The sequence below is a fragment of the Mobula birostris genome, chromosome 6 (assembly GCF_030028105.1).
Source record: "Mobula birostris isolate sMobBir1 chromosome 6, sMobBir1.hap1, whole genome shotgun sequence".
Classification (NCBI taxonomy): domain Eukaryota; kingdom Metazoa; phylum Chordata; class Chondrichthyes; order Myliobatiformes; family Myliobatidae; genus Mobula; species Mobula birostris.
The window spans coordinates 71,549,986-71,565,558 of NC_092375.1; the positions used below are offsets into that span (position 1 = coordinate 71,549,986).

Below are 15,573 nucleotides of genomic sequence, written 5' to 3' on the forward strand. Positions count from 1 at the left end.
ACCATTTAGAACTTTACTTGTGTTAGCTCCAAATAAAACATCTGCAAAACATGCTAATTTCTGCACTGAATAAGCCACATAACCATCTGGGGTGTTACAGCAATAAAAGCATGTTGGGGAAACTCAGTGGGTCGAGCAGCATCTGATGGAGCAGGTGAGGTACTGGTGAAGGAATTGGATTTTTGAGGTTTTGAGTCAAAAACCTGCATCAGAACAAAGAGTGAGGAAGGAAGATAGCCAGTATAAAGAGGAAAGGTCAGAAATGGTGAAACCCTGACCAGCTGGTGATTGATAAACCGTGGATGATGGACAGAAACAGCCAGGTAAGGAAGGGATGGAACTGGAAGTAGGAGGAAGGTTGATGATAGATGAAGGCAAGCAAAGAGAAAGGCAGATGTCTTGGAGATGGGATGCGGTGGTGGGGGGGGGTGGGGGGGGGGATGTTGTTTTGAAGGGTTTCAGGATAGACAAAGAGTCCTATCAGTGCTGTAATCTAAGTGGGGAAGATGATAATGGGACTAATTGGGCAAGAGGTAAACAGACTAAACCAGGTTTTCTTTTTGGAGGGGAACAGATCTATTGGGTAAAATGTGTGGGTAGTGGGTAGATAGAACTAGGAAAGGGACGGGGACAAAAATGGATGATGGGAGGACAGCAACGCCTAGTTGGGAAACCATACAAAAATGGGAGGACCAGAAGTGGATCAGGAGGAGCATGGGATGCAGCAAGAAACAGAAGAAAAAACACATATCCAATATTGGAAAATTCAAAGAATGCACTTTTGACTATACTCCAAAGTATCAGGGGATAAGTAATTATATTTTTGTACCCTATTTTTCTCTTTAAGATACAATATTGTGCTGTAAGGTGAAAAATGAATGAAGCTAGCTCACAAGTCTAGCTTTGACACTGTAATAAAAAAGAAAAAGTATACAATATATTATTGACTCAACAAAAGAACAGTACATCCACATTCCAATTTTCTTCCCATTTTCCACAATAATTATAGCTTGAATGAGAATACCAACTACTGTCATGTTTCTGATGCAGGTCCATATAATGCTTACAGCAAGCTAAAGGACAGAGTATAAAGATCCCCTACAAGTCTAAATTCAACTCACACTGAGATAAAGAGATAAATATTCAACATACTGACTTTTCTTCTAATGCTCAGATACATTATCTTGTTAAAATATTTGCAAACATTGCCTCTATTTCTCACCTTATTCTCTTAATAAGAGAACTAGCAATGTCCCAGAATTTAAAAGCTGCAAAACAGGGAATGGTGGATTCACCATTAGAAAATCAAGTACATATACAATAGACCAATTTATGGATTACAGCAAATTTTATGCGAATCTAACCATGTCAAATTTATTCTTTTAAAAGTTTTTATTGGAATAAATTATTTAACTTGCAATTAATTCATCTTTCTAATATTCACTTAGCTGTCTATAAAGGGTACTGATGACAAATCTAAAGATTTTTACTTTGGTCAATTTGTTGAAACAACTTTGGTGGAAGAATGGTGGAGAAATCTGTAGTAAAATATATTTTTGCAATCAAAATGTAAACCAGCAAGGAGCATTATTTCTAAATGCCCTAGGAAAATATGAAGAAAGTAATGATGGAAGACCAGCTGTGAACTTCACCAGTAGACAGCTGACACTTGCAAAATTCTTTGAAACAGTTAGTCATAAAGCAGAAATGCTAATTTTTTTGGACAGGGGTTTTGACTTCTTAACTCCAATTCATTTATAAGTATTTTAACTTGCTTTATTTTTACATTTACAAATAAACCTCAGCAGGAGGTTCGCTCATGATAACAGAATGGTAAGTACTACCTCATAATTGTAAAGAGCTAGCTGTTCATGTGTTTCTCCAGTTACTAGCAGTTGGCAGTAATTATCATGATGAAAATTACCAACAGTTAGTAAAAAGGCTCATCTGTCCTCTGAAAACAAATATTGCACCCACAATAACTTCCAAAATCTCTATGCAAATGCCCACCCAATTGAAACAATAAGAGTATTATTTATTTTTGGACTAAGGACATCACAATTATTATCTATCTCTAGCCGAGGAGGCATTGATGAGTGAACATCTTGAAGCACCAGGCTTTATGGTGAAGGTTGTCTCAACCTGCCATTAGGTAGGGATTTGAAAGATTCAACTTAGAAATTCATAACACACAGATTAAATGTGAATATTTAGTTACTGTGTTTGCCCAACCATAATATTAAGCTTGTCAGTTTAAAAAATTGTCTAGACATATTGCACATAGTTCATTCACGAAGATTCTCTAGCAACATATAAAATGTCATTTATCGAGGAATTATTGCGTTTTAACAACCCAAAGATTTGCTTTATCTCAAAAGAAGAATCAGTATAATGGCTGAAGAATAGTCAACAATCAAAAAGCCATTAATGACAGTAAGTGCTCTCCACTTAGACAGCAACTTCTGGATTGCGATGGGAATCACCTATGTCCACCGTGATGTTAATGTACAAAGGATTATGATCTTGTGATATCACATTGTAGGAGCAGGTGTTCAAACCATCTTTCTTCCATCTTTGGGAGACTTCACTCAGAAGCTTCATTCTGCAGAAGTGATCAGAGGTAGTACAGCTTATGATTAATAGAATAAATTTAAAATTAATCGTAAACATAAATTAACTTGGCCTAGTTAGCGATCTGGTGCCATAATTATCAGGAAGACAAATACACGTTGATAAACATAATCAAATATACAAGTGGCCTCCTAACCTCCCTCTGAAACCGGATCCTTAACTTCTTCACTGGGAACCACAGTGTGCGGATATAAAAACAACATCTCTTCGCTGACAACATTGCGCACCTCAAAGATGCATGCTTAGCTCAGTGCTCTACTTTCTCTACTCCCATCAGTGTGTGGCACGGAACAGCTCAAACATCATCTATAAATGTGTTAAATGACCTAACCATTCTTCACAGAATCAAAAACAAGGACAGTAAGGGTGGGGAGAGCCAGCCATAGATAACTAAAGAAATAAAGGAAGGCATCAAACTAAAAGCTCATGCGTACAAAGTCGCCAAGAGCAGTGTGAAACTGGAAGAGTGGGAACACTTTAAAAAGCAACGACTTCCGGTCAAGATGGCGATGGTTTAGTCGCTTAAAGCTATCACTCCGTTTTATTTTTTACCTCCGCGTTTCTTCTTTCCTTTTTTTTTACTCAAGGTTGTTACATTTTTTATTTTCCCTCCTGCCTGCGAATACGCCTGTCTTACAATGGCTTCAAAGATCATCAAATCGGGGAGAAAAGTTCCTGCGGTTAGTTCTCTGCCGAGATAGTTTGGAACAGCACCGACATAATATAATATCCGAATTTAAGTCTGAATTTAAGTCTTCTTTCAGTTCGCTGGAATCCAAAGTAGATCAAATTAATTCCAAAGTGGAGGCTCATGCCGAGTGTCTTTCTCTTCTTGAGTCTGCTACCGATGATTTAGAACATCGCTTTCATGATTTGGACACCATTTGCTCCAGCTTCAAGGATCATAACAGCAAGTGAATGTCCAAAGTTACTGACCTGGAAGGTTGGAGCAGACGTCAAAATCTACGAATCCTCGGTTTGCCGGAGGCTATTGAAAGTGGATCTCCAGTTAAATTTTTCTCCACTTTACTTTGAGAGATTTTTGGGAATGATATTCTTCCGACCCCACCCGAGTTAGACAGAGCTCACCGTACCTTTGCACCTAAGCCAGAGTCGGGCCATAGACCACGTCCAGTAATTCTGTGTTTTCATCACTATAAGGTGAAAAACCTTTTGATTATGGAAGCACGTTGGAGAGGAAAGTTGGAATACAAGGGTCAATCTATTCTTATTGTCGAGGATTATGCTCCCCAAGTTCTGAGTCTACGTGCCGAATATAAAGGAGTCACAAAAGAGTTCTACAATCGCGGACTCAGGCTCTCTCTGTGTTTTCCAGCTCGTCTCCGAATAACTCTCACTACTGGAGAAAAAAAGTAGTTTAACTCGGTTACAGAAGCTCAGAAATTTATCGAAAGTCTCCCTACTACTTCCATTTCCTCAGATTTGGTTCGATTATTTAAAATAGCGGATAAGTCTTTTCTTAGTTTTTTTTCCCCTGATTTTTCTTTTTCAAGTCAGTGAATTTTTTTCATAGTTTCTCGTGGGTAGGTTACTGGGTAAAGTTTATGTGTTTCTTAGTTCATATCTTTTCTTTTGGATTATTACTTTGAGTTAAGCTTAATACATTTTGGTGGAATTGTTTTTCTTTTCTCTATGTATAATTCTAATTCGTAGTGCGCAAGTTTTCTGGTTTTTGAATTGTTAACAAGATGGAGCTTATGATGATGTTAAGAATCTGGAAGTTGGTTTTTAGGGTGGGTATTTTTTCGAAGAGCTTGCTGTTGATCTTTGGTAGCTTTCCTGTTGTGGGATTTGAGGAGGGGGGGAGGGATCTCTACTGCCAATAGGATTTATAGAATCTTTAGTTATTCTTTGTTATTCAGGACATATTTCTGTCCTGATTCTCCTGTTTTATACTTTTGCCCCAGAGCTGTTATTTGATTGTTTGATTTTGCTCATGCCTACTAATCTCCATGTTTTTAAATGACAATGGTTAGTCTATCGAATTTTATAAACTGGAGTGTTAAGAGATTGAACCATCCTGTTAAAAGAAGGAAGGTGTTTTCACATCTTAAGCAGCACAATGCTGCAATTGCTTTTTTGTAAGAAACACACATTCATAGTTCTGATAATTCCCTTCTCATGTCAAGGTGGGTGGGGCAGCACTTCCATTCTACTTTTCCGGCTAAAGCCGGGGGGGCGGGGGAGCCTCTATTCTTATAAATCAAAATGTTCCCTTTGAGCTTCACAACAAAGTATCTGATACAAATGGTCGTTTTATTATTGTCTCTGGGAAATTGTATAACACTAGGGTAGTCTTGGCTAACCTGTACGCTCCCAATTCGGATGATGTGGAGTTTTTTGATCGTTTTTTCTCTTTATTGCCTGACCTGAGCTTATATTCTCTTATATTGGGCAGTCATTTTAACTGTTGGTTAGATCCAGTTATGGATCGATTGTCCTCTGTTCCTAGACCACCAAGTAAATCTGCTCTATCAATTCAGTCTTTCCTTTCTAATTATGGTATCTCTGATGTTTAGTGTTTTCTGCATCCAAGTAAGAGAGATTACTTTTTTTTCCTCCCCCACATGTCCATCATACTTATACTAGAATTGATTTTTTAAAAAATCGATAACCTGCTAATTCCATCTGTTTGCTCTTATGATTATCAGAGTATATTGATTTCAGATCATGCCCTAGTTACCCTGTCTATAATTCTTCCCGGTCTCCCCCAAATGAATAAACATTGGTGTTTTAATCTAACCCTGTTGTCAGATAATGATTTTATAAAATTTATAAAGGACCAGATAACACTTTTTTTTAAGATACTAACATGTCATCTGAAACCTCAACTCAGGTTGTCTGGGATGCCATGAAAGCATATCTAAGGGGTCAAATAATTTCACACACTGTGAATTTGAAAAGAAAGATCTATACAGATCTGGTTAATCAAATTAAAGCAACAGACCAACTATACGTCCAGACCAAAAATCCAGAACTGTACAAGAAGCGAGTGGAACTTCAAACTAAGTTTGACCTTATTTCCACTCATCCAATTGAATGCCGACTTCTTGAAAGTAAGAGCCAGTTTTATATTCATGGTGATAAATCTGGTAAATTTTTAGTCAATCAACTAAGATGCTCTAAAGCTAAACAACAAATTACTAAAATTCGAATGGTTAATGGGAACATTACCTTGAATCATTCTGAAATCAATGATACATTCAAGAATTATTATTCTCGACTCTATTCTTCTGAATCTTTAAATGACAGCATTTCTGTCGAGCATTTCTTAAAAAGTTTAAATATTCCTTCGCTTTCCCCTGATTTCAAAACAAAACTCAATGTGCCATTATCATTAGAGGAATTATCTTTAGCCACTTCTGCACTGCAGTCTGGTAAATCTTCTGGACCTGATGGGTTCTCTGCAGAATTCTACAAATCATTTTCCTCACTGTTATTACCTCAATTAACCTTAGTTTTATCTGATTCGTTTAAACACTGTCAATTGCCAGCATCATTTAATGAGGCAAGTATTATTCTTTTAGCGAGAAAAGGCAAAGACCAACAGAGTGTTCCTTGTTTAAGCCGATTTCTTTGTTAAATGTCAATGTTAAAATTTTGGCTCGTAGATTGGAGAACATTGTACCCTCAATTATTTCTGAAGATCCAACTGGTTTTATTAAAAATCACCTCCCTTTTTTAAAAAGTATACGGCATCTATTTAATACTTTGTATTCACCATCAACTGGGACTCCTGAATGTGTCATCTCTCTTGACTTGAAGAAAGTGTTTGATCGTGTGTAGTGGAATTATCTTTTTGCGGTTTTAGAAAAATTTGGCTTTGGACAAAGTTTTATTACATGGATTAAATTGCTATATTCGTCTCCCACTGCTTCTGTTTTGACCAACTCTCAGCAATCCCAACCTTTTAACCTTAAATGTGGCACCTGGCAAAAGTCCTTTACTTTTTGATCTGGCCATAGAGCCATCGGCAATTGCATTTCGTAGCTGCGCTGAATTCACGAGGATTTGGAGGGATTGTTGAGCATAAAGTTTCTCTTTATGCCAATAATCTTTTACTTTTTATATCAAATCCGATCACCTCCTTTCCCCCCAATGTTTTCACTTCTTAATAAATTTAGCCAGCTTTCCGGATACAAACTTAATTTACACAAGAGCGAACTCTTCACAATTAACAGAGAAGCACAAATATTAGAATATCATAACCTCCCTTTTAAAGTACATAATCAATTCACTTACCTTGTTATTTCTGTAACAAGGAACTTTAAGCATCTTTTTCGAGAAAATTTTACTAAACTTTTAAATCATACAAAACAGGTTGGCACATTGGTCACTCCTGTCCATGTCTCTGGTAGGTCGAATTAATGTTATTAAAATGTATATCCTTCCTAAATTTTTATACTTATTCCAATCTTTACCAATTTTTATTTCTAAAGCTTTTTTTGATTTGTTAGATTCTATCATTTTGTCCTATCTATGGAAGGGCAAACGTCCTAGACTTAATAAAGTTCACCTTCAAAAACCTAAAAGGGAAGATGGTATCGCCTTGACCATTTCTCGTTTTTATTTCTGGGCAGCCAATATACGTTGCCTTACTTTTTGATCTTTCTTTCATAATCAGTCTGACTGCCCAAAATGGGTGGCAATGGAGTTGAACTCCCATGAGGATTTCTCCATTTCCGCACTTTTGGATCTGCACTTCCTTGTCACTTGCCTAAACTAATTGTTAATCCTCTCATTAGACATACTCTGAGAATATGGGCTCAGTTTAGAAAACATTATGGTCTTCATGGTTTCTCCCTCTCTAGTCCTATCTTTCATAATCATCTTTTCCGACCTTCTATGCAAGACTTAACATTTCATGATTGGTACAGAAAAGGCATCAGGTGTTTTGAAGATCTTTTCATAGGCAATTGTTTTGCAACTTTTGAACAACAGTCTGCAAAAGTTTAACCTACCTAATACTAATTTCTTTAGATATCTTCAAATTAGATATTTTATTAACCCTTTAATACCAAATTTTCCTGAGATGCCCGAAAAAAATGTTGTGGACTTGTTTCTCTGTATAAACCCATTGGGTAAAAGTTTACTATCTACTATCCATGATAAGTTAGTGACCTTGAGGTGTGCCCCCTTTGATAAAATTAGAACTGCCTGGGAGCATGATTTAAATATTTCTCTGTCCGTCGCGGTTTGGAATTCAATTAAGTCAGTTAACTCAACCTCTATGTGCTCGCCACTGCCTTTTGCAGTTCAAGGTTGTACATAGGGCTCATATGTCTAAAACTAAATTATCACAGTTTTATTCTTATATTAGTCCCTTGTGTGACAAGTGTAAAGTGGGCGAGGCTTCTCTTATCCATATGTACTGGGCTTGTCCTAGTTTGGAGAAATTTTGGAGAGATGTCTTTTTAACTTTATCCCAGATCCTTAATTGCCACTTAGAACTTAACCCTTTGATTGCTCTTATTGGCATTCTGGGCGAAGCTGACACACGTTTGAGTCCAACTAAACATCCAACATTGTCTTTTGTCTCTCTTTTGGCTAGAAGTTTAGTTCTTCTTAGGTGGCGAGGTCTTGCCCCACTCACTCATGCTCAATGGCTTAAAGACATCATGTCCCACTTAGACCTTGAAAAGATTCATTATTCACTTTGATTGACGATTTTGTGTCGGTTTCACAGTAGAGGACATGTTTAACATGCTGAAGAGAGATGGTATGGATGTGATGGAAGGTGAGAATCTCGATGCAATAGCTAAAGAGGCAGTGCTGAGCAAACTTGTGGGCTTAAATATAGACAAGTCCCTTGATCCTGATGGAATGCATCCCAGGGTACTGAAAGAAATGGCGGAGGTTTTGCTGATAATTTATCAAAATTCTCCGGACCTTGCACAGGTCCCGACAGATTGGAAGAAGGCAAATGTCATGCCACTGTTCCAAAACGGATGTAGGCAAAAGGCAGGTAACTATAGGCCAGTTAGTTTAACATCTGTAGTTGGGAAAATGCTTGAAGCCATCATTAAAGAAGGAATAGCGAGGCATCTGGAAAGAAATGGATCCATCAGGCAGATGCAGTATGAATTCAGCAAAGGCAGGTCCTGTTTGACAAACTTACTGGAGTTCTTTGAGGATATAACAAGCGCAATGGATGGAGGGGAACAGATGGACATTATTTACTTAGGTTTCCAGAAAGCATTCGATAAGGTGCTACATAAAAGACTTCTCCATAAGATAAGGAAGCATAGAGTTGGGGATGATGTATTAGCATGGATAGAGAATTGGTTAACCAATAGCAAGCAGAAAATTGGGGTACATGGGTGTTTCTTTGGTTGGCAATCAGTGGTGAGCAGTGTATCACAGGGGTCAGTGCTGGGCCCACAACTGTTCACAATACACATTAACAATCTGTAAGTGGGGACTGATTGTAGTGTATCTAAGTTTGCTGATGATACTAAACTGAGTGGAAAAGGAAATTGTGCAGATGAAAAGGAGAGTCTGCAGAGAGATACAGATAGGTTAAGTGAGTGGACAAGGGTCTGGCAGATGGAGTACAAAGTTGGTAAATGTGAGGTCATCCACTTTGGAAGGAAAAATGGAAGATCAAATTATTACTTAAATGGTAAAAGATTGCAGCATGCTGCTGTGCAGAATGAATTGGGAGTGCTTGTGCATAAATTGCAAAAGGTTGGTTTGCAGGTGCAGCAGACTATCAAGAAGGCAAATGGAATGTTGGCCTTCATTGCTAGAGGGATTGAACTGAAGAGCAGGGAGGTTATGCTACAACTATACAGGGTACTGGTGAGGCCACACCTGGAGTACTGTGTGCAGTTCTGGTCTCCTTGCTTGAGGAAGAATATATTGGCTTTGGAGGTAGTACAGAGGAGATTCACCAGGTTGATTCCAGAGATAAGGAAGTTAGACTATGAGGAAAGATTGCATCACCTGGGACAGTACTTGCCGGAATTCAGAATGATGAGGGGAGATCTTATAGAAACATATAAAATTATGAAAGGGATAGATAAGATAGGGGCAGGAAAGTTGTTTCCACTGGTAGGTGAGATAGAACTAGGGAACATATCCTCAAGATTTGGGGAAGTAGGTTTAGGACGGAGATGAGGAAGAACTGCTTTTCCCAGAGGGTGCTGAATCTGTGGAATTCTCTGCCCAATGAAGCAGTGGAGACTACCTCAGTAGATATATTTAAGACAAGTTTGGATAGATTTTTGCATAGTAGGGGAATTAACGGTTATGGGGAAAAGGCAGGTAGGTGGAGAGGGGTCCATGATCTGATCAGCCATGATCTCATTGAATGGCAGAGCAGACTTGATAAGCCAGATAGCCGACTCCTGCTCCTATTTCTTACCTTCTTATGTTCAGATGGTGAGGAGGAGGTGTGCACAAGCAAGATGTATCAGCTGGTTAAGTAGTGTTGCAACAACAATCTTGCACTCAATGTAATAACAAAGAATTGATTGTGACCTTCAGGAAGGGGAAGTTGAGGGAATACACACAAGTCCTCATTGAGGGATCAGTGGAAAGGGTGAACAGTTTCAAGTTTCTGAGTGTCAACATCTCTGAAGATCTATCCTGGGTCCAACATATTGATACAGTTACAAAGAAGGCACAACAGCGGCTATACTTCATTAGGCGTTTGAGGAGATTTGGTAGGACACCAAGACTCTCGCAAACTTCTACAGATGTACAGTGGAGAGGATTCTGACTGGCTGCGTCATTGCCTGGTATGGAGGAGCCACTGCACAGGATCGGAAAAAGCTGAACAAAATTGCAAACTTAGCCAGCTCCATCATGGACACTAACCTCCCCAGCACAGAGGACACGTTCAAAAGGCAACGCCTCAAGAAGAGATTAGAGATCCCATCACCCAGGACCTGCCCTCTTCTCATTGCTACCATCAAGGAGGTGATACAGGAGCCTGAAGACATACACTCAACCTTTCAGGAACAGTTTTTTCTTTTCCGCCATCAGATTTCAGAATGGACAACGAATCCATGAACACTACCACATTATTTTTCCCCTTTTTTTTTGTACTACTTTTTTAAAAAAAATGTATTGTACAGTTTTTTTTTATTATGATATATTACAACATTCTGAAGCCACAAAACAAAAAAGCATCTCCCAGTAAATTAAAATTACATTCCAACCCACCTGTCATGATTGACTTCATTTCCTTGGTCCCTTGTGTGGAAAGTCATCGTGTATCTGGCAATTTCACTGGGGGGGCGCACAAATTTCATTTTTTGCAGCTGAACTCTATGGAAGAAATTAATTATTATCACAAAGTGCACAAGCATAACAAATGAAATGGTACTTAAGGCACAGACGTTACTTCCTAATGTCTTATTTCCCTCGGAGTCAAATTGTGACCAACTTAATGATCAACTTCCACACAAATTTTGTCTCTCCTCACAGTCCTGCGGTTTCTACAGTCCAATCCAGTCCTTCTCCCTTATTGCATCTGCACCCAGAAATATATCCACATCACTACTGGTGAAGTTCTGTCTGCAGGGAACCCAGCGGATAAGTGTTTGGGTCCTTGAGATCAGCTCCCCTCACACAACAAAGAAGCAACAGTAACACAAACATAGGCATATATTTAAGGGCAAAGCATACCCATGAGTTAGTTCAATGGCAATGGGCAAATAGCTTGAAGAGAAACCTGAAGGTAATATAATTTCTCAAAGTTTCTATCAAGGCTTTCTGGTAAGTTGCGGTAATGCATTTTGGAAACAATACAATCTGCAGCTATAAACAGCCAAAATCTGGCACACTGTAGCTCTTAATTTCCTCTAAGCTTATTCTATCCATGTGCCTATCCAAATATCTTTTAAACAGTACAATGGCCCCTGCCTCTACAGTTAATTCTACTGCCTCTTCCGTTTTGCATTGCTGTAGCTCTTATATATCTTATAGTTCTTGAAGGTTTTCATAACCTACAATTTGTAACTTTAGGAAAACAATTAGTAACCTTGATTAATTCACACACTACTGCATAAAATTAAATGATATAGCAAGATGAGAAAGGGTAATCTTTATATAGGTTGAGCATCCCTTATCCAAAAACTACAAGTCCGAAAACCTCTGAAATTCAAATTTTATTTTTTTTTGTTTTTGAGCGCTGACCATACATCACAAATGGAAACTTCCACAAGGTCCTGGGAAGGTTCCCAGGCAGTGCGCAGGTCTCTGTGCACCACAGACAGTTCTGAGAAGTGACCACCCGTACTTTGTATGCCAGTTTGTTTTCAGCAGTCATCATAGCTGGACCTTTGTGTTATTCACAGTAATGACCATGCGTTTTGAGCTTATTCTCCGCTGTGTGCTGTGAAGATATTAGTTTAAAATGTCAAAAAGGCCTACACTATTGGGTAATAGTGAAAAGGAAAAGATGAAGCATTTATGTTTATAACACAAGTCAAATTGTTGGAAAAACTTGGCAGTGGTGTAATTGTGAAACATCTGACAAGAGGAGTATGGTGTGGGAACAACCACCATCTAAGAAACAGGAGGACAAACTGTTAAATTTCCATGCTGAAAGAAGTGAACAGAAATTAACAAAAAATAGAGAAACACTACATAAAGTGAACAATGACAATATCGTGTATTGAAAGAGTGAATTTGTCATGGTCAAAGTGAACATATGCCACTTAACAGTATGCTGATCATGAAACAAGCAAAATTCTATCACAGTGAGCTTTAAATGTAAGGTAATTGTCAATATTTAGCTGGCTAGTTGCAGAAGATTTTTACAGATTTGTGGTGATAAAGCGTCTGCTGATCACAAAGCTGTAGAGAAATTCATCGGTGAGTTTGCCTAGATTATTGCCACAACAAGTGTACTATGCCAATGAGATATTATTGATCTGGCATTATTGCCCCAGGAGGGTACTGACTACAGCTGATGAGAAAGCTTCTACAGGAGGCATATCAATTGGGTAGCACATAAATTCAGAGTCGGGAACGATGGTGATGCCAAGCAGGAACGATGGTGACTGTACACACTATTGTTCCAGGAATAAAATTATTTATAATATTGTACGATACTACCTTCAGGGTATATGCTATAAGCACATATCCCATCCCCAAGCTACCTCATTATATAGATGCAAATATTCTAAAATCCGAAACACTTTCAGCCCCAAGCATTTCAGATGAGGAGTGCTCAACCTGTATTGGTAATTCATAGCCAATATGGCTCAGTTTGACAAACATTTTAAACAATGCTCTGCACTAGTAAAGAAAGTCTTAACAAATATGCAATTATTGATTTAGGAGCAAAGTTTTATCAATGCTACCCAGGGGAAGGCATTCTTTAAAGGTTTAAGTAGGCTGCAGTTAACAGACGTGATCTAGGAATTTGATTTTAGCTTTGCATATATACACTCAGTGGTCACTTCATTGGTGTACCTGTATACCTGCTCGTTAATGCAAATATCTAATCAGCCGATTGTGTGGCAGGAATACAATACATAAAAGCATAAATATATGGACAAGAGGGTCAGATGTTGTTCAGACCAAATATAAGAATAAAAGAGGAAATATGATCTAAGTGACTTTGACCGTGGATTAATTGTTGGCGCCAAATGGGGTGGTTTGAGTAACTCAAACTGCTGATTGCCTGGGATTTTTTTTATATATATATATAAAAAAAAGAGTTTACAGAGAATGGTGTGCAAAACAATAAAAACATCGAGCGAGTGGCAGTTTTGTGGGCAATAAACACCTTGTAAATGAGAGAGGTCAGAGGAGAATGGCCAGACTGGTTCAAGCTGACAGGAAGGAGACAAAAACTCAAATAACCAGGCGTTACAACTGTGGTATGCAGAAGAGCATCTGTGAGAACACAGCACATCGAATCTTGAAATGGTTGGGCTACAGCAGCAGATGACAATGAACATACACTCAGTGGCCATTTTATTAGGTACAGGAGCTATTTAATAAAGTGGCCACTGAGTACACACACACACACACACACACACACACACACACAACTGAAGTACGCAGAACAATCAAAATTGTCATTGAACTGCTGCTAAAAATAATTAACCAAGTATCTGTTCTGTTTCAAACTCTATAGAGAGAATTGCCTACCTTATCCGAAGATCATCATCTTCTCCACCCCAGCCCCAGTAACGGTTGGAAAACCCATTGACTTGCTTGAACTGCTCCCTAGTCAAAGCTGTTACTCCACCAAAATAACCAGCATACCGAATCCTTGTTATTTGGGTATGGGAGGGGGAAGAGATTAAAAAAAAGCATTTGTAAACTTGCCTCTTTTTTAAAAAAGAAAATCAGTCAATAGTCCTGGACTTGAAATAAGACAAATTTGCAGAATGAATATTGAAACGAAGGAATTGGCTGTTGATTTCAGGAGGCGTAGCGGACCGCATGGCCCAATTTACATCGGTGGTGTGCAAGTGGAACAGGTCAAAAGCTGCAAGTTCCTCGGGGTCAATATCACAAATGACCTGACCCGGTCCAACCAAGCAGAGTCCACTGCCAAGAAGGCCCACCAACGTCGCCTTTACTTCCTGATAAAAGCTAAAGAAATTTGGCCTGTCCCCTAAAACTCTCATTAATTTTTATAGATGCACCATAGAAAGCATTCTTCTAGAGTGCATCACGACCTGGTATGGAAGTTGTCCTGTCCAAGACCGGAAGAAGCTGCAGAAGATCGTGAACATGGCGCAGCACATCATAAACCAATCTTCCGTCCTTGGACTCACTTTACACTGCACGCTGTCGGAGCAGTGTTGCCAGGATAATCAAGGACATGACCCACCCAGCCAACACACTTTTTGTCCCTCTTCCCTCCGGGAAAGGCTCAGGAGCTTGAAGACTCGTACGGGCAGATTTGGGAACAGCTTCTTTCCATCTGTGATAAGACTGCTGAATGGATCCTGACCCGGATCTGGGCCGTACCTTCCAAATATCCAGACCTGCCTCTCGGATTTTTTGCACTACCTTACTTTCCATTTTTCTATTTTCTATTTATGATTTATAATTTAAATTTTTAATATTTACTATCGATTTGTAATCCAGGGAGCGGGAAGCGCTGAATCAAATATCACTGTGATGATTGTACGTTCTAGTATCAATTGTTTGGTGAAAAAGTATAAAGTATAACAATTATTGTTATTTTTACTTTTTTTTTCTCTCCTAGATTATGTATTGCATTGAACTGCTGCTGCTAAGTTAACAAATTTCACGTCACATGCCAGTGATAATAAACCTGATTCTGACTGGCTATAAGAAATCTGTTTAAAAACCCACAGCATAGGTTATAGTTTAAAGTTATTGGCTGATGCATTACAACAATATGCTGGTTCATTAAAGATCAATAAATGAAAATATGTAAGCTTTTCTTCAGAAAACAGAAGTTTCTAATCTAAAGTAATAAATTAGAGCATGTGATTCAATTTCTGGGCAGCCATAAGCAATAAAAGAAAACCTTTTTCACTAATTTACTAGCTTATGGGAAGTACAACAGATACAGTAAGCAAGGTGATAAAAAGATATCTTTTCGCAACAAGAAGCTTATACTGCAGCTGGATTCAGTATTTTCAAGGACGTCCTGGAAAGTAGGGCACAAAATATTTATCTGCAACTTTGTTCTGAATGCAAAAGCAGTACCGTGAATGAACTTCAACTACTCCACCTCGATCTGATGACAAACATATCTTGCTGAATATTGCTATTTCTCAAAGTATACTACATACAAGCAAACCTTTTTAAGAAATATTCAAAATAAATATATACATGATCAATTTTGGCTAGGATACTACAGAGAACGCTCCTGGTCTTTGGAATTGTGACAATTACATCCACCTCCACTAAACAGGAGACAGAGTACTGATTTAGTATCAATTCTGCACTCAAATAATAGCCTACTTCATTGTT

At 38.4% G+C, this 15,573-nt stretch overlaps 1 protein-coding gene across 4 annotated transcripts in view; it reads right to left on the bottom strand.

The window, feature by feature from the left end:
- Nucleotides 1-915: 915 nt before the first annotated feature.
- The window catches only part of b4galt4 (UDP-Gal:betaGlcNAc beta 1,4- galactosyltransferase, polypeptide 4), a 42,002-nt gene continuing 27,344 nt past the window's right edge, over nucleotides 916-15,573 (bottom strand). For all 4 annotated transcript variants that reach the window (XM_072260630.1, XM_072260627.1, XM_072260628.1 and 1 more), the window contains exons 5-7: nucleotides 13,765-13,887; nucleotides 10,822-10,926; nucleotides 916-2,602 (exon numbers count right to left, since the gene is read on the bottom strand). In XM_072260630.1, the coding sequence (XP_072116731.1) occupies nucleotides 2,449-2,602; nucleotides 10,822-10,926; nucleotides 13,765-13,887 (382 nt within the window). In that variant the 3' untranslated portion in view covers nucleotides 916-2,448. The remainder of the gene's footprint in view (nucleotides 2,603-10,821; nucleotides 10,927-13,764; nucleotides 13,888-15,573) is intronic.